General features: G+C 40.3%; 1 protein-coding gene and 1 long non-coding RNA gene across 9 annotated transcripts in view; one reads left to right on the top strand and one right to left on the bottom strand.

The window, feature by feature from the left end:
- Positions 1 to 5,499: 5,499 nt before the first annotated feature.
- Positions 5,500 to 24,270, top strand: part of EML1 (EMAP like 1) — a 90,001-nt gene continuing 71,230 nt past the window's right edge. For 4 of the 8 annotated variants that reach the window (XM_072428585.1, XM_072428588.1, XM_072428589.1 and 1 more), the window contains exon 1: positions 16,830 to 17,004. In XM_072428585.1, coding sequence (XP_072284686.1) covers positions 16,941 to 17,004 — 64 coding nt within the window. In that variant the 5' untranslated portion in view covers positions 16,830 to 16,940. Of the gene's footprint in view, positions 5,599 to 16,828; positions 17,005 to 24,270 lie in introns of those variants that run through there. The other 4 variants (XM_072428582.1, XM_072428584.1, XM_072428587.1 and 1 more) reach the window with 2 other exon arrangements.
- LOC140342691 (uncharacterized) lies at positions 11,119 to 16,435 on the bottom strand. Its single transcript, XR_011923127.1, has 2 exons — positions 16,256 to 16,435; positions 11,119 to 11,626 (listed from the first exon to the last, which is right to left on the bottom strand). It is a non-coding gene; the product is annotated as an uncharacterized lncRNA (long non-coding RNA).

Below are 24,270 nucleotides of genomic sequence, written 5' to 3' on the forward strand. Positions count from 1 at the left end.
CATGTAGCACTCTGTATAATAGAGAGGCATGTAGCACTCTGTATATTAGAGAGACATGTAGCACTCTGTATAATAGAGAGGCATGTAGCACTGATTATTATAAGGAGGTATTTTGCACTGTATATGAAAAGAGGCATGCGGCACTACATGTACACAGGCATGTTTTACTATATGTATTCAAGAAGCACATAGCACTGCATGTAATAGACAAACATTTCTAACTCCATGAAATAGAAAGTCGTGTAGCACTGCATGTAATAGAGAAGTATGTGGCACTTTGTGTAATGAAGAGGCATGTGGCATTGTCAATATTAGATAGCCTTTTTTGCACTGCATATAATAGAAGAGGCATGTGACACTGCGTTTATTAGAGGGGCACATGAAATGTGTGTAATAAAGAGGCATGTGGCACTGACCATAGAAAAGTATTTTGCACTACATGTCAAAGAGAGATATGTGACATTCAAAATAGAGGCATGTGGCACTGTGGGTAATAGAGAAGCATGTAAAAGAGAGACATGTAGCATGATATATAATGAAGAGACATGCACATGGTACTGATTGTACTAGAACAGCATGTTGCACTATATATGATTGAGATAGATTTGACACCTCATGTAATAGACAGTCATGTAGCACTGCATGTAATATAAAAAACCTGTTGAACTTTTGCTCAATAAAGAGGCATTTGTTACTCCCTGTAATAGGGAGGCATTTTGCACTGTATGTCAAAGAGAAGCATGTGGCTCGACATTCAGTAAAGTGACATGTGGCACTGTGTGTAATATATAGAAATGTGGCACTCTGTGTAATATAAAGGCGTGTAGCACTGTGTGTAATATAGAGGCATGTAGCACTGTGTGTAATATAGAGGCATGTAGCACTGTATGTAATAGAGAGGCATGTGGCACTGTGTGTAATATAAAGGCGTGTAGCACTGTGTGTAATACAGAGGCATGTAGAACTGTGTGTAATATAGAGGCATGTAGCACTGTATGTAATAGAGAGGCATGTGGCACTGTGTGTAATATAGAGGCATGTGGCACTGTGTGTAATATAGAGACATGTAGCACTGTGTGTAATATAGAGACATGTAGCACTGTGTGTAATATATAGAAATGTGGCACTCTGTGTAATATAGAGGCATGTGGCACTGTGTGTAATATAGAGGCATGTGGCACTGTGTGTAATAAAGAGTAATATAGAGGCATATGGCACTGTGTGTAATATAGAGACATGTGGCACTGTGTGTAATATAGAGGCATATGGCACTGTGTGTAATATAGAGAAATGTGGCACTGTGTTTAATATAGAGGCATATGGCACTGTGTGTAATATAGAGGCATGTGGCACTGTGTGTAATATAGAGACATGTAGCACTGTGTGTAATATAGAGGCATATGGCACTGTGTGTAATGAAGAGGTATGCAACACTGTGTGTAATATAGAGGCATGTGGCACTGTGTGTAATATAGAGGCATGTAGCACTATGTGTAATAGAGAGAAATGCAGTAACAACTAACCTGGGGAGCTGCATCTAATCCAAAGACATGAGGAACTTTGTGTAACAGAGAAGCGTTGGGCACTGCATGCAAAAAGCTGAGGTGCTGTGTAGTAGAAGATGTTGAGGCTCTGCATGTAACACTGATGACAATCATACAAATTTGCTGCCGATCACAGCCCCTGTCACCGCCTGCAGACAAATGTGTCCTCCTTATAAATAAATATATAAACAAAATATAAATAATATATTAATATGTTTCTCTATGTTTGTATTATGACAATGTTGTCAGGATTCTGTATCTTCTGACATTTCCTGGATGATATCAGTGTGAGGTTCTGGAAATGTTTCTGATGGGAGAGCCCGGGCCGCTCCTTTTACCCAGTCGCCAAATCTATTATTCTTCTTTTCTTTATTTTCCTTTTCAAAACTTTCCAAGTTGCCATAGAAACCCGACAACTTCTCATTTTTTATTTCCTTACCTGTGCTGGGAACTATCCTAACTGCTAAAAGATTTGTGCTGAGCCATGCAGATCGAGTCAAGAACTACCAGGCGTGGATCTGGGTATGGGTACAGCAGACAATAAAGAGAATCTGGAATGTAAGCATAAAGTTCTGTCTAAAGTCTTTCTGGTATGATGAAAAAACAGACGGAAATAACTTTCTGGGGAAAATGCTGCTCCTGGCTCCCTTAGGTGCTGGTCACATATCTCAAAGTAATTGTATGCACCTCTGGTGGTCACCAATAAGTGCTTTATTTACTTTATATTAGGTGCATACATGCCTAGATATGTGTATACCTCACAGAGATCACAGTACCCTCTCTAACAATACTTTTATCTGTTCTCTTTTCTTTAGGAGGACCGGGCCATCTTTGTCCAGGCATCACCCAGGGTCACCATCTACCTCCTGGATTCAGATGCCGATTTATGTGAATTGCTGGCTGCAATTCTTGATCATAAGGATCTGACACTGATCAGCATTTTATGATTTTATACCAAGTTACAATGTTGCAATCTGATCACTGGGAAAGAAGAGAGTGTGGAAACATTTGGGCAGCAGGGTGGCTCAGGGGTTAGTCCTCTGGCCTTTGCAGCGCTAGGTTCGAGTCTCAGCTAGCACACTATCTGCATGGAGTTTGCAGGTTCTCCTTGTGTCTGCGTGGGTTTTCTCCGGGTACTCCGGTTTCCTCCCACATTCCAAGAACATGCAGTTAGGTTCAATGGCTTCTCCCTAAATTGACCTTAGACTACATTAATGACAAATGACTATGGTAGGGACATTAGATTGTGAGCCCCTTTGAGGGACAGTTACAGTAACATGACTATGGACTTTGTACGGTGCTGTGTAATATGATGGCGCTATATAAATACTGTGTAATAATAATAATTTTCTCCTGCCTGCAGCAGACTGATGATAAAACATTGAGTTTTTTTTAAAAAGAATTATCTTAGTTCTAAATACTGGGGCATTTATTCTTGCAGAATTAAACATTATCCAAAGATCACCTTTTGCTTTGCCTTGTGAATGCTGCAACCAAGCATGCGCTGACACCACTGCCTCCCGGGATAAGCAGTGCACTGTAGCGTGTTATTATCCGGTTGGAGGCTTTATAATGATCTCTTCCAGGTCTATATGTGACGGGTCCCTCTATCCGCTAATGGCTCAGATTGGTTGTATCCTTGTCACCGGATCAATACAAAGCCGTCACATGGGGAGGGTCAGTTTTCAGGGCCTTAGAGGAGATTATCTTCACATCTTCCATTATCCTCGGCAGGATATGGCAACACAAGGTGACTTCTGTGTATGGAGGGCCATGGATTGTGCAGCCTGTGATCAGCTATCAGTATCACTGGAAGATATGACAATATACCACCAGACCTACCTCTGCAGCCATATAATATTTTATAGTTGTAGAAATTTCTGGGCCTCATACTATTCAAATTTCCTAACTCCCCCCAGGTCTAAAAGTTCCAGCATTGCAAAAGTCAAGTTCTTTCTATCAGGGCCCGATACAGAAGTAACCATTGTTCCTTCCTTATGTTATATCATGCCAATTAAAAAAGGCATGCTCATCATAAACAAGCAATTTCCCAGGGCCCCCGCATTCTGCAGGGCCCCGTTTGCCAGAATGGCAAATAATGAAGATTTTGAATAGTTTGCATTTGGAGTCACTGTTTTATATTTGCTCATGGCCCAATTTCCCTGGTTGTAAGAGAAATACTGACAATGGCAACTGACTGGTCGTAGTTTTTTTAAATCTTTTTAAAACAGATATCCTGGCTGGCAAATAAAATGAAATGTCTCCCCAAAAATATAATACTTGTTTAGTCTACAGGGCGGTAAGATTATGGGCATTCTATTTTAATCCATGGTCCCAGGACACTCAATGCTCCAATCCAGAACCAGAATATGGACCGGCCTCCCACTTTCCTTATCCATCTTTCTGTTTTTCAACCGGCTATTTTCAACAGTTTTCTGATGCCTCTTATCATACAGAAGTAACCATTGTTCCTTCCTTATGTTATATCATGCCAATTAAAAAAGGCATGCTCATCATAAACAAGCAATTTCCCAGGGCCCCCGCATTCTGCAGGGCCCCGTTTGCCAGAATGGCAAATAGTGAAGATTTTGAATAGTTTGCATTTGGAGTCACTGTTTTATATTTGCTCATGGCCCAGTTTTGTCTAAAACCTTCCCTGGTTATAAGAGAAATACTGACAATGGCAACTGACTGGTCGTAGTTTTTTAAATCTTTTTAAAACAGATATCCTGGCTGGCAAATAAAATGAAATGTCTCCCCAAAAATATAATACTTGTTTAGTCTACAGGGCGGTAAGATTATGGGCATTCTATTTTAATCCATGGTCCCAGGACACTCAATGCTCCAATCCAGAACCAGAATATGGACCGGCCTCCCACTTTCCTTATCCATCTTTCTGTTTTTCAACCGGCTATTTTCAACAGTTTTCTGATGCCTCTTATCGATCTCTTACCTGTCATGTCTCCTACAATGAAGGATTTGGGTTCACCTGGTCTAAGGAACAAAACTAGTTTAGGTGCATAATACTTATCTTAATATTTGGGCACGCCTAAGTTGCCCAGTAAGGGCCGTTTCTACCTTCAGGTCATTGGTGAAAGCTCCTGTCCCATTCCATTTTTTGGGGGGCAAAGTTGCTCATCAGTTAGTTTTTTCAGCCTGGTCTTGGAAATAAATGACTTTACCAGTAGCTGCCATTTGGAGGTGGTAGTTCATGCAGCAGGGGCCACTTTTCAGGGGCACCAGCTACCATTCCAGGGTCAAAGTCACTCGGCTCAATCATCCAGCATATTCATTTGAGCTGATTACCTTGACCGTGTCTGCATCACATATGAGTTGCCGTTTGGCTATTTCCATTACACAGACCAGAGTTTCTCAACCAGGATTCCTCCAGAGGTTTCTAGGGGTTCCTTGAGCGATGAGCAATTTCTGCCTCTCAGGTTAGTGACACCAATGATCTTTTTGTAAGGGTGACATTCTTCCCAATGGCCGGCAATGTAAGAGGAATTCTTCCCACAGACCACCACACTAATTTACTGTGATCTGTGGATATAATAATTATAGGAGGAGTTCGCTGAAGACCTGAAAGTTATTTCAAGAGTTAGAAAAGTTATACTACACTAATGGCCATTCAGATTTTGCATTCACATTCATATCCTCAGAGTAAAAGCTTTTATAACTGTTATAGATCGGCTTCAAGCACCGTCACAGCGGGGACAGCTGTTCCCAAATACAGCGGCAGATGCCAGACACAGAATTTGTCAATTAAACTTTGGGATGATCCTTTAAAGGCCAGTATAAATATTGTATGTACGAGGCCGGCGTCCGATGGGAAATGGAAATTCCAAGGGGAGGGCAGATCAAATTATATCCTCCAATCGCAACTGCGGTTGGCTGTCAGGATTCATCCTTATCTCCCCCCACCCTTTCCAAAACCATTACGGCAGAGGTCCAGCTGATTGTCAGAACACGGTGGGGACACCCAGCCTGCAGGAAGAACTTTCCCTCAATCACCGTGAGATTTCCAGGATGTCGGACAGCGAGGGGCTAGCTGTGGGTAAGTGAAAGGATTTATTTATACCAGCATGGACTGTACAGGCTCACATTACACCCCCCTGACACCCCTCCGCCGCTGTACCAAGGGCGTCTGTCGGCACCACAGAGGCCTGGATAGTAAACTACGGACGGGAACAGGGATCCTGTTGGAGAATACTCAGGAGTGCCAAAATTCCCGTAAAATATATCTTTAGAGCCGAGGCATTCTGCAGGGTGCCAACTTGCACCTGTTACCATAAAAGTAGTTAACTTATTGTATGGGGAAGTGTTCTCCTTTATCCAGGTCATTGTATATCTAGTAGTAGTTAGTTCCATACAGCTGCACTCATTCCTGTAATGTTGAAGACATTTTGCCGCTTTCCAAGCCAATTCTTCAGAAATGATTGTGGTATGATGGTCTGGTCTTAAAGCAAACCTGTCCTGTGGAGGTGGAAGTAGCCTATGGTAATGTTATTTGTCTTTCTGGTATTTTGGAGTCACTGACACAGAATAAGTATGCCACATTTGATGGCAATGCTCCTGGTTTATCTACTTGGTCATGTCAGGTGCTCTGCAGGTGTTCATGTCAGAGATTCACTATAGTAAGGTATACTTGAAGCAATCAAAAATCCCCTAAGCATACACTGCTCCATTCATGGGAGATCTGTATATCAAGTCTCCAGAACGAAAGACTCTTCCGGAGTGTCCATGTCCTGGGTCCTCCGCAGCTCCAATGGGTTCTTCCTGCTGACCTTTACTATGCCATTTCAGGACACAGGGTCTGATTTAATAAAACTCTCCAAGGCTGGAGAGGATACACTTTCATCAGTGAAGCTGGGTGAAAACCTGGAATGGATCTGGTCCAGGATTTAAAACATTTGCTAGAAAAATGCAAATGCCTTTGAAGAAATCCATTCCAGGTTTGCTGGATCACCCAGCTTCACTGATGAAAGTGTATCCTCTTCAGCCTTGGAGAGCGTTAATAAATCAGGGCCACACATAATAAGAAAGTCAGGAGGAGAACTAAGGGGAGAAAACTCGACAGTGTCAGTACCCTGAGGACTCCACATGGATAATAATTTAGTTTTCTGCTGACTTCACATCCTTAACAGACATTATTTTGTAGGGGTGTCAGTGGTGCATTTTCATATTATCTGCTTGGTTTAAAGGAAAGAAGACAAATAAAGTTACCAAAATAATTAGCAGTTTCAGCACATAATTGTAAAACATTAACAAAGCCAAAATTGTTTTCACATCTTTGCATTTATTATTACTTTGTGAGCACACTTATGCTTTCCTTATTTGCTTCCATAATTTTATTCTTTATTGTTCTATTGGCCACCTTTTAGTGCCTTTTAAAGGTGAGATGTCAGCTCTGAATTGTGGATGAGATTCAGTTCAGGCTTCTAGGAGAAAAGGATCAAAGGCTGCCCAAATAATTGCTCCTTCTATATATCTCGTTCTGCTATTACCTGGGCACCTTAGCCAGTGCCACCCGCTCCCACCTATTTTGGCTTAGGTGTTTTATTTTTCTGCATCATTACAGCCAGGAGCTTTCCCTTCTGTTTAAATATTAAGCTTTTGCAGCTCAGTAATACATATTTGTTGGCCCCTGGGGCAGATTTCCATTGGCATAAGGGTGACATGGTGTTTAATAATAATGGTGGATCAGCGGCTAGCAACACTACAGGACCAGGTCTGAAACTATTTGCATGGAGTTTGCATGTTCTCTTTGTGTTTGCATAGGTTTCCTCAAGGCATTCTGGTTTCCATATCCCAAATATATGATGGTAGGTTTATTGGCTTCACCCTTCTTATCATGTTCAGACAGCCCTGTGATCTGGCACAACCAGGACCAAGATGGAAAACTCTGCAGGTGAGCAATGCAACCTGGTTCAGGACATGGCTCATTCTCAGTTTGGACATTTTGAGAGCAGTACTGCATTAGTGATCTTACCAATTCTTTGCAGCGCTGGGTTCCAGGTTTGAATCTCGACCAGGACACTATCTGTATGGAGTTTGCAGGTTCTCCCCATGTTTGTGTGAGTTTCCTCCCACATTGCAAAAACATGCAGTTAGGTTAATTGGCTTCCCCCCAAAATTGACTATAATAATGACATATGACTACGGTAGGGACATTAGATTGTGAGCTCCTTAGAGGGACAACTAGTGCCATGACTATGGTCTATGTACAGTGCTGCATAATATGTTGGCGCTATATAAATACTGTGTAATAATAATAATAATTCTCTCCTCTCCTGTAAACATGTGCAGCACCCTAAGCAAAGGAATAAAACTTTGGTTCAGCGTGCTGGATGAATGCTGCTGTATAGGGTATCTGATACTAATACACTTAGAAATGCCTTTACCCTTTTGCTATACAGTATTACCTAACAGGATTAAATAGTGGAGCATTTTTTATATCGGTCCGTTCAGCTTTAGAGAAACGCTTTCATATGGTCTATTTAGGGCAAAGTGACAGAAACTCTTAGATTGTAAGCTCTTCCGGGCAGGATCCTCTCCTCCTCCTGTCAATCTGTCATTTGCAACCCCTATTTAATGTACAGCGCTGCGTAATATGTTGGAGCTATATAAATCCTGTTTATTATTAATAATAATAATAATAATAATAATATTAATAATCATTTAATAATAATCTCTACCTTTCTCTGTGCTCCACTACTCCATCAATGCTGCCTGTTCTTACCCTATGTAGGCTCCATGTTGACAATACAAGGGTCATAATGTCCATGACACTGTTCAGGTCTGGAATTTGGCCATGGAGACCTAAAAATTGCATTATAGTAGAAGGTTATATGCTCTTCTATATAACATTGGATATTTAAAGTATGTGGGGATGTGGAGCCAAGGAAAGATAAATTGCTGTAGGGTGGCTTTAAAGAGATTCTCTCCTCCTGTATCACTGTCTGTATTAGTCTGTCATTTGCAATCCCTATTTAATGTACAGCGCTGCGTAATATGTTGGCGCTATATAAATCCTGTTTATTAATAATAATAATAATAATATTAATAATAATTCTATCTTTGATATAGCCTTCTATCACTCTTTATAGCCTTGGTAAGGCATACAGGTTAAGCTACGTACACACTTCCAATTATTATCGTTGGAAAACGAACGACGAACGATCCTGCACAATATCTACGAACGATCGTATAGCACCGATCCTGCACATAGAGATAACGACACGATCGTTCGTAGATAATGTACACACAATAGATACGATCGTTTGAACGATAGAGGAACTATGTGCACGACAGGAAAGTGAACGAACGTTCGTTCATTACGCATGCTCAGACCATGGACGATCACTGAACGACCGTACACACGAACGATGTTCAACGATCGTCGTCCAATCCGATCCGCCGGTCCGGTCGTTCGTTTCCAACGACTTTCCTCGTTCGTCGGCGTCGTTGGTTAGTTTTTTACGAACGATTTTTTGCCCAATCGATCGTTCGTCGTTTGTTTTGAACGATAAAAATTGGAAGTGTGTACGCACCTTAAGTTCTATGGAGAGTTAAATGAAGATAAAATGGCAGACAGTGGGTCAGGATTTTGGTAGGTATTCAGACTGGTTGATCTCTGATAAACACCAAGAGAGTGCCAGATGACCAAACCAAACCAAACTTTTATTTCTTTCGTAAATAATATTAATAGCCAACTAGTTTCAGGGACTTCAACCCCCTTCATCAGGGCTTGTGTGCAGTTGGAAAACAAATGACCAAAAACTGGAGCCCTGGATTTACAGGTAGTCTTTAAATTAAGGACATATGATAAAGGGATACCTCCTGGATATGAATGGGGCTTCCCTGCTCACTGTGTGCAGGACAGAGGCTTGAAGGAGGAAGGGGGTGGTTTGCATGACTTGCAGAAAAAATTGTTTATTAAATACAGCTGAGGTTGTGAGTGATCTTAGGGGGCGAGCTCTTTCTACAGCCTCTTGTAACTCTTTAATGACCAAGACAAACTCTGCAGTTGTTTTTTTTTGCATATCAAAGCGCAGCTTGCTCCAGAAGTTAATGAATGTCTAGGCTCTATACATTTTTATTTTTTGCTTTGTTTATGATTAACTCACAGTGAGGATTTTATACAGTAACTGACACCACGCTGCCTAATCATATACTGAGACAAACACCTGTGCTAATTGCATTTATTAAAATAATGTACCTGTTCCGACTTACAAACAAATTCAACTTAAAAACAAACCCTATCTCGTATGTAACCCGGAGACTACCTGTATTTAACTTTGCCATGGTCTCCAGTCTATAAGACATAGAGAGGAAATAAGAGAAGAAGACGCTTTAGGATAACAGCCTGTGTGCAGCTCATTTTACAGATACAAACAAGAAATTTATTGGACAAGAAATGTAATATCTGTCCAATTGTCTCTGCCTATAGAGTTATGATCCAAGGGCAGACGATGGGCAAACAATCTGGCTGCAACGAGGGGACTCTAATCTGAAATCTATACATTAAATTTTACAGCACGGTCATTGGTCAAGTCGTTAGAATAATAAAAAGTCTCCGTCATTTTTAAATAAGAAAAAAGTCTCAATAAAATGTATCAGAGCATGCAAAGCAGCTATGTCTCTTTTATTCCCCGGGGTGTAAAGGTGGACTGCAGCTTTGAGGTTTAACCGAGCGTGACATTATAAATCCTACCTCGCCTTCTGTCTGTGTATTTACTATCTGTTTCTGTTTATTACCCTGACCTGGCCTGGCCTTGCTATGCCGCATTGGGTTAGGTGAATGTTTTTCCCCATAGGTGATAATAATCACATAGGTTGGGTTACACACACCTAATCCATCCTGTATTTAAATCCTCTCTAATCTGCTGATGTTCAGGATACGGAAGGAAGGGAATAAGACTGCTGAACATACACAAGGCTGCTGTATATGGAGGAATTTGTAGAGGATTAAGTGATGATTTGACTGCCAAATACTCTATTATAATATTTATAGATCAATCTGCATCTACAGATTTCTATTATTCTTTTTGCAAAGTCTACAAATAATCATTGATCCTGCCAGTGAGGTCAGCCTAATGCAGCTTCCTGTGATGGTGTGACAGCTATATTGTGCAGCTTCTGAATTTAAAGCAGAGTTGTCACTTTTATGTAGGCTGTGCCTGTTTGCAGTAAAGTAGGATGAGAAATATTGCAAGGGGTATTATTATTATTAAACAGGATTTATATAGCGCCAACATAATATGCAGCTCTGTACATTAAATAGTTGCAAATGACAGACAAATACAGACAGGGAGACAGGGGGAGGGGATATGGCAATCAGCATTGTTACTGCAGATTCACAAGCTTGCAGCTTGTACATGGCCACACCCAGTCCCGCCCACCACTATCTGGATTGACAGCTATAAACCCCTCCCACTGTGTCCTGCAGTGTTTGGGAGGGAGAGCGTGTGAGACACAAATAAAAGAGGATTTGGTTCAGGGGAGGTAAGAGAACTGTATAAGGGTTATTTCAAATAAAGTAACCAGGTTTAGTAATTGTTTAGAATGCCATAAAGAGTCTTTAGCTGCACTTTATTGAACATCAGGAATGTGTTATGGAACTATTTCATACAAATTTGTTTTGGTTGCCTGCATACATTTTTTTCAAAACCATTTTAAACAATAGCTCCAACTTATCAGTTTCCAGTGATCATTTTTGTACCTAGAAGGCTGCAACTTGATTGATTTTCATTGAATTTTCGTTTTATTCATTCCCAAAATAAGCCATTTGTCATCCAGTGCACAGCAGCACTCAGAGGTAGAGAGGGAGGAGCAACACAAGTAGCCAATCAGGTACTGTATCACTCACATGTGTTGACAGAGTGAACAGAAGGGTGGCCCCTTTATTGGCCAATCAGCATTGTATTCATTACCCGACCTGGTGGAAATGTTTTGGTGGATAGAAAAGTTTACATATGAGTATATCAAGTTTGCATTCAGCTGCTTGTCCGGGAATTTGTGTTTTAAAAACCACGATTACCTTTTCTTCTCAGCTGGTCCATTAATGTCAATCACTGATGTTCCTGCAAAGAAGTAAAAAGCAGAGACATGAATATTTTATTTGCAACCCGTGCACTGATCTGGGCTATGTTGGCACCGCAGAGATTTCTGTCTAAATATTATAAAACAGTATTCATATAGCGCCAACATATTATGCAGTGCAGTACAATAAATAGGCTTGCAAGTGACGGACATATAAAGGAGGAGGACCCTGCCCAGAAGAGCTTACAATCTATATTGGATTTAATAGCCAAGTATAAAACCCGGGCTGTCAAAGTCTGATCTTTGCATTAGAGTGCTTGTAATGGAAATTAAAGGATGCAGAATACACTGACGGATATTTAAAGAGTAATTCTAGCCAGAGAGCTAAATACAAAGCTACAATACATATATAGGAACAGTGCTGCCATGTGAAATATGTGAGATAAATTGCATTGTCTTGTGATCCACCCACCCCATAATAGCATAAGAGAACTATTCTAAGCAAGGGTGTTGGAATAAAGGATGCTATAGATCAGTGTTTCTTAACCAGGATTCCTCTAGAAGTTGCTGGGGGTTCCTTGAGCAGTTTGCGCCTCTCAGGTCAGTGTAAGTGACCCCAATGATCTTTTTGGCTATCTGTAAGGGCGACATTCTTCCCAATGGCCAGCAATGTAAGAGGAATTCTTCCCACTGACCACCACACTAATATATTGTAAGCTGAGGATATAGGAATTACAGCTAGAGTTTCCTGAAGACCGGAAAGGTATTTCAAAGATTATGTCACTGCTTGGTCACTCCATGTCATAAACTCGAAGAGGAGATCTTCCACCATTGGCTTTCATTTTCTGATTTGGAACTGATAATCCATGGGGTTGAATTTGGCACATGAAGAAATTAGTAGAAGATCCCCTCTGACAATTTACTTTATATCAGTGAGCGGTCAGTGGAAATATACTTGTTTAAAGAGGTCATTAATGTAAAGGGGGCTCCTGATGTGAAGGTTGGATACTAATGATCTGTTGGGGAATCTGATGTACCACAGTTATATTCTGTGCTTCTAGAAATCATCCAGCTTTTTCTTAAAGCAATCTATAGAACTTGCTGAGACTTCTTTCCGAGGGAGCCGATTCCACGATTCCGACATCACTTGGAAGAGTCAGCTGCATGAAATCATCGACCTTTTTAGCTATGTGATCCCTACAAATTGCATGATTCTCATTCATTGCTTATAGTATGGTTTTCAGACACCTGAAAATGATTCCAATGGGTAAAAGAAAGGCTGGATTAGACATTAGACATTCAAGACCAATTTTTGATTGATATATTGATCAAGCATTGATGTAGATTATCTGTTTATTGACCAAATGCGTGCCACATCCTCCCTTACCCGAATTTGACAGACAGCCAGGAGCGCTCCCTACCAAACCAATGAGCCAATGAGAGCGCTCCCTACTGGAGAGGGAGCGCTCCCTAACAACGCTGCTAAATCTGCCTATTGGTATAGCAAACACCCCCTCTGAATCACAGTAGCTTGTCGGAATGATGGGGGTAGAGTTTGTGATGTGTGATAGGGCTGGACGACGGTGCATGGCGAGGAATTAACAACTGTTTACCTGGCTATGAACCCATTGACCAGTGTATGGAACCATTATCACATGCTATGGAATGAGAAAGAAGCAAGAGCCATGTTTAACCCATTGCAGGCAGGGAATATGATTTTAGGCATGTCCCTCCAGTATTATTATTATAATTACTAAAAGATAAACAGGATTTATATAGCGCCAACATATTACACAGCGCTGTACAATAAATAGGGGTTGCAAATGGCAGACAGAAACAGACAGTGACACGGGAGGAGGAGAGGACCCTGCCCCAAAGAGCTTAAAATCTACACAAATCACAGACAGCGACATAGGAGGAGGAGAGGACCCTGCCCCAAAGAGCTTACAATCGCACAGTAGGAGGGACAATTTTTATTTCCAGAATAAGGAAAAATATGCCAAAAAATCTAACACTGTCATAGTCTACTAGATTCTACAGGATGTATATGGCAGTTTTTGTGGTTATGGTAGTCATCATTCCTATGTGTCCAAAATTATCCTGATCACGTGAGGTTTTTCTTACATGTGGGTATCTCAATATAAAAATACAAATTCATCCAGGTGAATGACATACATAGCAGGCCTAATTACAGATCCTACCTATGTGCATTAAATACTGATATAGATCTTACTTGTAGTTTCCATAACCGACTGCAAAGGTTCTGTCTTCATTATAGCTACCCGATCAGTCTGAGCATTGTAAAATAAAACTTGCAGCCATTGCATTCTTTTTATCTCTCATGACTAAAGCTACGTACACACTTCCAATTATTATCGTCGGAAAACGAACGACGAACGTTCCTGCACGATATATATGAACGATCGTATAGCACCGATCCTGCACATAGAGGTAACGACACGATCGTTCATAGATATTGTACACACAATAGATACGATCGTTTAAGCGATAGAGGAACTATGTGCACGACAGGAAAGTGAACGGACGTTCGTTCATTACGCATGCTTAGACCATGGACGATCAACGAACGACCGTACACACGAACGATGTTCAACGATCGTCGTCCAATCCGAGCCGCCGGTCCGGTCATTCGTTTCCAACGAGTTTCCTCGTTCGTCGGCGTCGTTGGTTACTTTTTTACGAACGATTTTTTGCCCAATCGATCGTTCGTCGTTCGATTGGAACGATAAAAATTGGAAGTGTGTACGCACCTTAAGCCTTTGAAGAGTCTGACCAAAGGCTGAATGAGTTTTGTGGGTGATGCATGCAATCTGTACAGAAAAGGCTCGGAGGCAGGGTGATGGAAATTCTAATCTGCAAGCAAAGTATTGGTTACAAGGAATAAAAAATGTATTTTTTCAAAAAGAATGCTCAGAAAATCATATCTGTCTGTGGATCAGTGGAAAGTAATATTTTATAATGAAATGAGTCAATTTTAGCCTTACCTGCAGAAAATGGACTGGAGAGCCGGAAGGAATTTTATTGCAGCAAAAATACAGTTTTTATTTTATTGTAACTGCTGTTAGCTATAGCAAATAACTAAACACAAAGCACAAGGTTTATCCTGTATCCAATAATGCTAATGAAATCTGACAGTATTACTTAATAAATGCTACAGATGCATGCTTGTGTAGTCTGTGTTGGAGGCATTATAACAGCTCTTCCATCTGTCAGCCGACATCCTTATAAATAACGGTGAAATCCTGTTATAAGACTCGGCAGAAGGATGATTAGGTGTTGCTCGGTTGCTCCTGGGCTTGCGCATTTACAACTCTCAAAATGCACTGTTTTAGTTACTGTTAATTGCTTACATGTTAAACATTATTATGGAGTGCGGTTGGATGAAATCTCTCTTAAAGGGAACCAATGACAAAATATTGAGTTCAATGCTATTCCATCTATTATTTTTATTAGGATTTATATAGCGCCAACATATTACGTAGTGCTGTACAATAAATAGGGGTTGCAAATGACAGACAGATACAGACAGTGACACAAGAGGAGAAGACGCTGCCCCGAAGAGCTTACAATCTACAAATATATTTTGTATAACTGTGCAGTTATACTTTGTGCACAAACCCAGATCCATAAAGATATGATGTGATGAGTTTAGGATAAAGAAACTCAGGTGTCCTGCACAGAGCCCTGACCTCAACTCTATTTAGGAAACAAAAAACAGATTGTGAGTCAGATCTTCATATTCAGCATTAGTATCTGACCTCACAAATGCTGCTTTGGCTAAAATTACCCCAGACACCCAAAATTGGTGCAAAGCTTTCACAGAAGAGTACAGGCTATTATAGCTGCATTTTTATAGATGGTGTTGGAAATGGATGCTCAAGATAAATACCTGGATGTGTTTTGCTATATATGTCAGTGGTTACCTATTACTGGACACTCCGGCACTGTCCTCACTGCTCTATATAAACATGAACTTGTGCCAAATATGGCCTCCATTGGCACCGCAGTCCTGATAAATGGAGTGGGTGCACATTCTGGAAGATTTGCCCCCTGTGACTTGATCCTTGGCTTGTGGTCAGGATAAAGCTTGCCTAGCACCTGACCACCTTGTCCATGATAGTGTTATCATGGTGCACATCTGCTGTTACGTTTTTGGGTGTATAAAGTGCCTGAGCTAGATCTCCAACCCCTTTGATACTTTTCCTGTCCTGTTGCTTATCCAAATTTAACCACAACCTCTGATTTGATTTGTATTGGTTGGATGGTATTGCCATCTCTGAGACCTGACAGTCTTCGTGCGTCTCCAGTTGTCCACCCAACACCATCCTTTCCATTCTAATTCTCCGGGTTGCTGGAATGGTGCAAGTGAGTGGGGACGTGTCCATAGGTGAACACTATGGTGCTATATTGGGGGATCTACATAAGCAATGGTGTTGGACCTGTGCCTTACAATCTATATGAGGGGTGCCCACATTTTTTGGCTTGCGAGCTACTTTTGAAATGACCGAGTCAAAATGATATACAGACAATAAAAATGCTAAACATATATTTATATACGGACTATACTTTATATTTATTATATATATTGTTAACCTTGCATAATAGCATGAACATGTATGGCACAATACAACATTTTTGGCCTTACGTACCTTACTCCGATGGCGTCTTAAACTGAATGGAATCAGCCAAAGTTGCATAGTCCGGACTGTAGTTGCTGGTAGCCAGCCTCATACTTCCAAATGATCATCAGTCATGGTGGAACGGTATTTGAACTTAATAACTCCTGTGCACGGTGGAGTTTATTTTGAAAGTCAGGACTCCGCGATCTTCGATAGATCGCGATCCACCTGTTGGGCATTCCTGATCCATATAATATTTGTAATATTTCAGTTCCAAGCAAAAGAAAGTTATGTATATAAATATATATATATATATATATATATATATATATATTATTTACCAGCATTTATATAGCGCCAACATATTACGCAGGGCTGAAATATTTGAGTGAGTGCGCTTTTCTTACTGACACAGCACTATTATTGCAGCAGTATTATATATCGGTCTTCCAGCAAACAAATTGCCCACATGACCCGGTATATTTGTCATGCAAATGGGATCAGTGATATTATTTAAATAGCTCGTTCCAACGACCTTGTAATCCTAATCTGCTTTAATGACATCATGGTAATACTCGGGTTTTAAAGAAGAATTACTCCATTGAACAGGTGTGTGTTCAGCGAGTCCCAGGCTGTAAGCTTTACATAACTCATTGGATATACATTAGTGTGGGGTCAGTGTCAGATAGTTGTGGATGACACGGCTCGGACCAGCATGAAGTCCATTCCAGAGGAATCTGTACAGACCGGTCACAGCGGACGGCAGGAGAACCGAGCAGGTAACAAAACTTTCATTGTCTTTGTTGTCTAGGCTGTAGATATTTCTAGGAGTTGTTTTTACAGCGGCACAGAGGGTGGGGATCTGTTGAAACACTGCATGTGATAAGGTTTCTATTTTGTTTAAAAAGTCCTTTTATAGCAAAAAGAACATTGTTGTAGAATAAACTGGAACAATGACAAGGAATCAGCAGCCAAACATTTCAACTAAGTTATCCTAATCTAAACCTCTGACTTTTTATTAGATCCATTTATATTATATACTATATATATCATTTAGGATTTTGTTTTGGAACAGTCTGAGCGTAGAATATACCATAGCATTTATAGCTTATTTTAGGCTTATTCTGCTTTTACAAATAAAGAATATCTGGTTGCATTATTCACCTGCCCCTTGCAGTACTTATTTTCTGCCACAAGATGTCCTCAGTCTTCCAGGGTGAATGACGCCCAGTGGATGTAATTGGAGTGCTGGGTGTCATGGATCCACCCTTTTTTTGACAAGCCAAAAAGCAGGGGTGCAGTCGGAAAGAAAAGAAGAGGGGCACGGTGCTATCTATGGCGAGCGCTCATGCGCATCATTGTTATGTAAACGTGCCCGCCCCACTACACCCCTGCCTTTGTGTCACTCAAAGGGAAGAAACCCCCAGAGTGACGTCATGATACCAGAACCTGCCCACTCTTCCATCGCAGGTCTGGGAGTGTTAAGAGAGCCAACCTGCCCACCGCCCTGAGCCTGCAATTTCATACAAGAGACATGGTCCGTGGCTCTGGTCCGTGTGCCCCACAGCGGGGTCCTTCCACTGACCCCACATGGGGGCAGATTGGTCAGAACCGCGGACCGCCAAAGAATCAGTTAGGCATGCATGCTCATTCCCGAAAAAAATAAGGGCAAGGCGTTCCCACCCATGCCCGCCCCACTACACCCCTGCTGAAAAGTGAGTGTGTTTGTCTGTCCAGTCCTGAGATTTACAACGCCAGAGCTCTGTTTGGTAGGTCAGGAGACCTGATCTTTTATTCCGTAACACTTACAGGTCTAGTCCCGCCCCCAGCCTGTGACTGGACAATGAAAGGAGAAATAGTGGACTGATGAGTTAAAGGTACTTGTACCTTCTACTACAAATAGTTCTTCCTATGCCAGGAAAAGGTTTTTTGGCAAAGTGCTCCCTTCCTTCGAGCTGTGAACTACTTTAGCAGGATAGATTTTTTTGTGATGTTTTGTTTGTTGCCTTTTCTGCCCTTCTATGGCCCGGCCCTGTTCCTCCTAAGAGCGATGGTAGTTGTATGTGTTTATTCATGGGTGGCAGCAGGAAACTGAACAGATGGTTTCTGGAAAGTCTTTCTCTTCCAGCTAATGTCATTAGAGGTGTACTTGGTGATAAGAAGGGATTGCGGTTCTGTGTTATCTCAGGTCTACAAGCAGTTTTATGCTCCCGGCCTGATCTTACCTCCACTTTCTTCTGCCTAAAACACATGCCTGTACTTTTTTCTGTATACACAAAATATCTCACCAACATAAATTCTGCAGAGGTTTTTTATTCATTAAGCATTTATTATTACACAGTATTTATATAGCACCATCATATTATGCAGTGCTGTACAAAGTCCATAGTCATGTCACTAACTGTCCCTCAAAGGAGCTCACAATCTAATGTCCCTACTATAGTCATATGTCATTAATGTAGTCTAGGGTTAATTTAGGGGGAAGCCAACTAACCTAACTATATATTTTTTGGGATGTGGGAGGAAACCAGAGTACCTGGAGGCAACCCACGCAGACATGGGGAGAACCTACAAACTCCATGCAGATAGTGTCCTGGCTGGGATTTGAACCTAGGACTTAGTGCTGCAAAGGCCAGAGTGCTAACCACTGAGCCACCATGCTGCCCAAGTATGTAGGTAAAGAAACAAAAGAAAGCGGCTTTTTATGGCAGCAATGTAATATTAGTATTTTGTATGGAAGAAAACCAATGCTAAATACCTGTAGCCAAGAAATACAGAGAAATCTATATTACAAAGTTTACATATGGCCAGATTGCATCACTTGTATAAGTACTTTTATATCCCGACGCGTTTCGCCATGTCTGCTTCTCCAGGGGACATCAAAGAGACTCAAATTGGTGATGACTTAGAATCTTATACTAATCTCAGAAGGTGAAAAAGGTATGTGGATACTAAACATGGAAATAGTCCAATGGTGGTCCAATTATTCAAACCCAATTATAGAAGTGCCAGAAGATTAGTGTTGTGTGGTATTCCTACAATTGTGATTATTTCCTTCAAATTGGATTAAAGAACACCGATTCATGTTAGGTGGTCATATACTAAATAATTTCCAACAAATGAAGAATTGAGTTAATTTTAATTCAAGATGTATTTTCAGTATTTCATTGTTCTAGTTAAAATAGTCATGAATGAGAGATGCTAGCAGGGAGACGGAAGTCAGCACAGCAAAAAAAAGTTTTTTTTATCCATTTGCCTGAAAAACTTTTTGCGTGTCTGTTTTCTATTTGAAATGTCCAGACAACTTTTTAGGAGAGGAGACTGAAGCGTTGAGACCCTGGATTCTTCATGTCTATAATAATGATATCTCACTGCTATCAATTCCGATTTGATCCCAGTCACCTTTGTGTGTTCCAGCTCATCCTGTTACTGATACAATAATAATGATGTACTAATAGTGGAACACCTTCTAATGCAGAACTGGGAGCAGATATGGTACAAATCCCTTATCATGGAAATAGCAGGTGAACAGATTTGGGAACAGAAATTGTGTGCAGCCCCAGGAACCCAGTGCAGGGATCGTAGGAACCCTTCATCATGGTTAATGGAACTGTGCAGACCCAGAATCCAAAGGGTGATAGGAGCCCTAATGACAGATCCAAGGACTCAGCACAGGAATGGGGAGAAGCACCTAGCACCCAACTGTCCTGTACTGAAACCAAATCTCCCATCTTCTTTCCTCCCTAGCTGTAAGGTCTGACCTCCATATAGTATTTTATTATTGCAGAGAAAGAAGTTTACCAAAAAGGACTCATATGTTAACTAGGATTAATATTTGCCCAGCCTGAGCAAGTCTATATTAGAAGCATGGGAGGGGAGTAAAGCAGGCTTTTGCAGACAATCTTATTTTAAAAAGATACATAGTTTATTCACACAGTGTTTAGTCCTATTTCCAACATAGGTCAACTATTTCTTACTGTATGGTATACAAATAACACAGATTGTGCATAATAATACTTAGCCATATAAATCAGGATGGCATAAATAAATCTTCCGACACGTTTCGCCCCTTGGCTTCCTCAGGGGACAATGAGATCAAAGGAATATCTATAAAAAAAAGCAATTGATATAAAACATAAACAAACTTGATATAAAACATAAAAAAACATATATATATATATATACATATAGTAAAACAATGATATAAAACAACCCAGAAAGTTTGAAGAAACCGCGGGGGTACATGGGGGTACATCCCTAGAAGTTTGTACTGCAAAATTAATTGTTAGAGTAAATGGCCACAAAAACTATTTAACTTTCTAATTACTTCTGCAAGAATAAAATCACAATCCCATTACTCTATGCTGCATTATGCTTTATACATATGCAAATTAATATCAACACCTAGCAGATGAGGTTAGCAGAGAAGGCAGAAATTTGCATTTGCATAGAAACTAACACGGGCTTTTAAGCAATGGTACCATGATGCACATTATCACAGTAAAGGTCATTTTAATAACTTTATCAGGGTACAGGTATACTTTAATTGCATTTTAGAAAAGCATAAATGCTCTCAATGTGCTATAGAGTAACACAACCACCAGGTGGCAGTATTACCCTAAATATTTATGAGTTGTATCAGTTGGCATTATTGATTCAATTATGGTAATTCCAGCCAATCATAATATTACAAATGGAAAACAGTAAACAGGACCCAGTGTGGAAATATTTCATTATTTTGTAGACAAATTTTAAAAATGTATTTTTTTTCTTTAGAGATACAAAGAAATTACATTTTTAGCTAATTCTGCCTTGTGGGGGTTTCAGGCAGTAGGCAAATATTTGTACCACTAACTTCTACTAAAAGCCATGAACAGTCTGCCTTGCAGCTGCACAGGAACTTCAAAATCCAGCATACCGGTAATAATAATAAAGTTATCTTGGAAAGTTTTCCTTTTACAGGAAAATCCTTTCCTTTGTGTGATTGGTTGTGGAAGGTTCAAAGAAAGAACCAGGGAAAGGGATGGTGGAAAAGCATATTTTAAGTGGATGGGTCCTTATGATTAAGGGTCATTAGTGAAATGCATCTAAGCATTGCATGTATGGCAAGGCAAGGATGTGGCTTCCTCCAAACTCCCCAGTCTATAGGATGTGTAGTATGTTGCATACTCCAACTTGAGTTGGTTCGGAGTATGTAATGTACAGCACAGCATTCATACTGGGCCCACTATGAATGCTGTGCTGTACATTACATACTCCGAACCACCTATAGTCAATTATTTTTTCATACATTTGTATTTCAGAAAACATGTTGGCATAACAATATCAGTGATCAAGGTTTGTTGTTGAGAAATCCTAAAAGGTGGATCACTAAATGATTTGTCATGTTGAAAATCTAGCGTCTGTATATGGCTTGAAACAATGTAGTAGATGGAAACTATTTATTTTGTGGTTTTAACAGTTTGACGTTTGCAGTTTTGACCGCGGATCTAGCTACTTTGCATAACATCATGAAAATAAAAAGTTTGTTTGCCAATTGTGCTTCCGACTAGTTTTGTCAGAAAAACCAGTTTGCATTCAATGAGCGAGTATCAGTGCAAATGATCTAACGTGATCTGACAATCCAGGAACCAGCAGATTTTTACCAGTTCAGAAGACTTAACATTAGACAAGAATTAAAAAACCTTTCAATAGCAGGGGTAAACATAATGAGGTGCAAAATGTGCTGCTGTACAAGAACCCCGGGCATTCCTCATACAACGGGAGCCCCCACAAGTTAGTTCTGCACGGGGCCCACTGTTGGCTAATTCCACCACTGTACACTATGGCCCTGATTTATTAAAGTTCCTCAAGGCTGGAGAGGATACACTTTCATCAGTGAAGCTGGGTGATACAGCAAACCTGGAATGGATCTGATTCAGGATTTAAAACATTTGCTAACAAATAGCTAATGACTTTCAGGAAATCCATTCCAGGTTTGCTGGATTACCCAGCTTCACAGATGAAAGTGTATCCACTCCAACCTTGGGGAGCCTTTAATAAATCAGGGCCTTTATATACACATTTCTGACCTAAATTTCTTTTGAGCTTGATAAAGCTTTGCATTTGTATTTCCACTTGACTTGTATAAAGAGTAAAGTGCTACTGATACCGACAAATCTGTGCAATTCTTCCTACCTCAGTATTACTTCAAGTGCCTCATCATTCTTCTCTGAATAGTGCCTGATGCTTCTCTGATTTATGCAGAGCCCCATGCCTCTCTGTTGCATTTAGTGCCTTATACTTCCTTATTACATTCAGTGCCCTTTTCCCCTCTGATTAGTGTCCCATGCTTCTCAGAGTTATGCAGTGTCCCATGCCTCTCTGTTGCATGTGGAGCCCTATACGCCCATATTACATCCATGGCCATATTCTTTTCTGATTAGTGCCCCATGCTTCTCTGAGTTATGTGGTGCCCCATGCCCCTGTTGCATGTAGTGCTTTATAATTCCTAACTACAGCCATAGCCTTCTTCTTCTTTGATTAGTGTCTAATGCTTCTCAGAGTCTTGCAGTGTCCCATGCCTCTCTGTTGCATGTGGAGCCCTATACTCCTATATTACATCCAGAGCCATATTCCTCTCTGATTAGTGTCCCATGCTTTCCTGAGTTAAGCTTGTTAAAGTTGCATTTGTATTAGAATTGACTTGAATAAAGAGTAAAGTGCTACGGATACCGACAAATCTGTGTAAAAATCTCTCCCTTGCAGAAAACGCTTCCTACCTCAGTATCACCTCTCAGTACTACCTATCCTCTCTGAATAGTGCCTGGTGCTTCTCTGAGTTATGCAGTGCCCCATGCCTCTCTGTTGCACGTAGTGCCTTTTACTTTCCTATTACATTCAGTGCCTTATTCTTCTGTGATTAGTGCCCCATGCTTCTCTGTTGCACGTAGAGCCTTATACTTCCTTATTCTTTTCTTAATAATATTCTTATTATTATTCTTCTCTGAGTTACTGTATGCAGTGCCTCATGCATCTCCGTTGCATATACCGCTTTATTACATCCAGTGCCTCATGCCTCTCCGAGTTATGCACCAAAACATGTTTACCTGTCTCTTTCATGGGTTGCTATTTCTCTTCTTTTTGGAGGCATTCTTTGTTGCATGCAGTTTCCTAGCCTTTTTCAGGTTTCAATGTAGCTTCCAACAGGAAAGGAACAGCAACCTATGTAACGGACAGGTACACATTTTATATATATAACATATGAAGATGCGATGCTTTTCCTGAAAGTCCTTTTCTGAACTTTTTTCTTCCAAATAATGGAGATATTTTATTTTATTAGCTTATAACATGGAATATTACATAATTATCATAGAACAGGTAAAATACTTGTAAATTAAACTGATATAAAACAAATATGGCTGATAATATTGGCTTCCTCCTGAAAATGCTGGATGCCTGGTTGTTTGTGGGTTTGCCATTTTCTCTTTCGCTATAGTAGAACATGACTGCAGCCATTGCCTTGTATACTTGTTTCAGGATTACTAAAGCCATTGAATCTGCATGACAGCCAGGGAAACAAGTCAGTAAAGGCAAGTTACGTCTTTCACAAAAGGTTAACTTTTAGCAGAAGATAAATATTAATCTTTATTATCATTTGGGAATTTGCTTTGTTTTAGTGACACCATCCAGTAGCTAAGGTTAATGTTACAGATAACTGTATAATTGGCCCCTGTGGGGTTGAAGTTGCAACTCTTCTTGGTGTTACAATACTTATTGCAATATCTCTCTGTTCCAATGTCGGGTGATTTTCATTGGCTGGCGGAGGTTAAGTATATCAGTTGTACTCGTTCAGGATAAAAAAGACTAAACTTGATACTAATAATGATAAGACATTTTTGTTGCTTTTAAATCTGATATACATCTCAATTATGTCATTGCAAAGAAAAGAATTTAAAAAAATTGGAAAAATTTAGAGCCAGTCTTCTAAAAGCAGATATTATATCCTCAGGTTTAACCTACTGTGCTGAGTCAGCTTCTAGCTTTTGATATATTTTGGATGCGAC

Source organism: Pyxicephalus adspersus, chromosome 12, assembly GCF_032062135.1.
Source record: "Pyxicephalus adspersus chromosome 12, UCB_Pads_2.0, whole genome shotgun sequence".
Taxonomy (NCBI): Eukaryota; Metazoa; Chordata; class Amphibia; order Anura; family Pyxicephalidae; genus Pyxicephalus; species Pyxicephalus adspersus.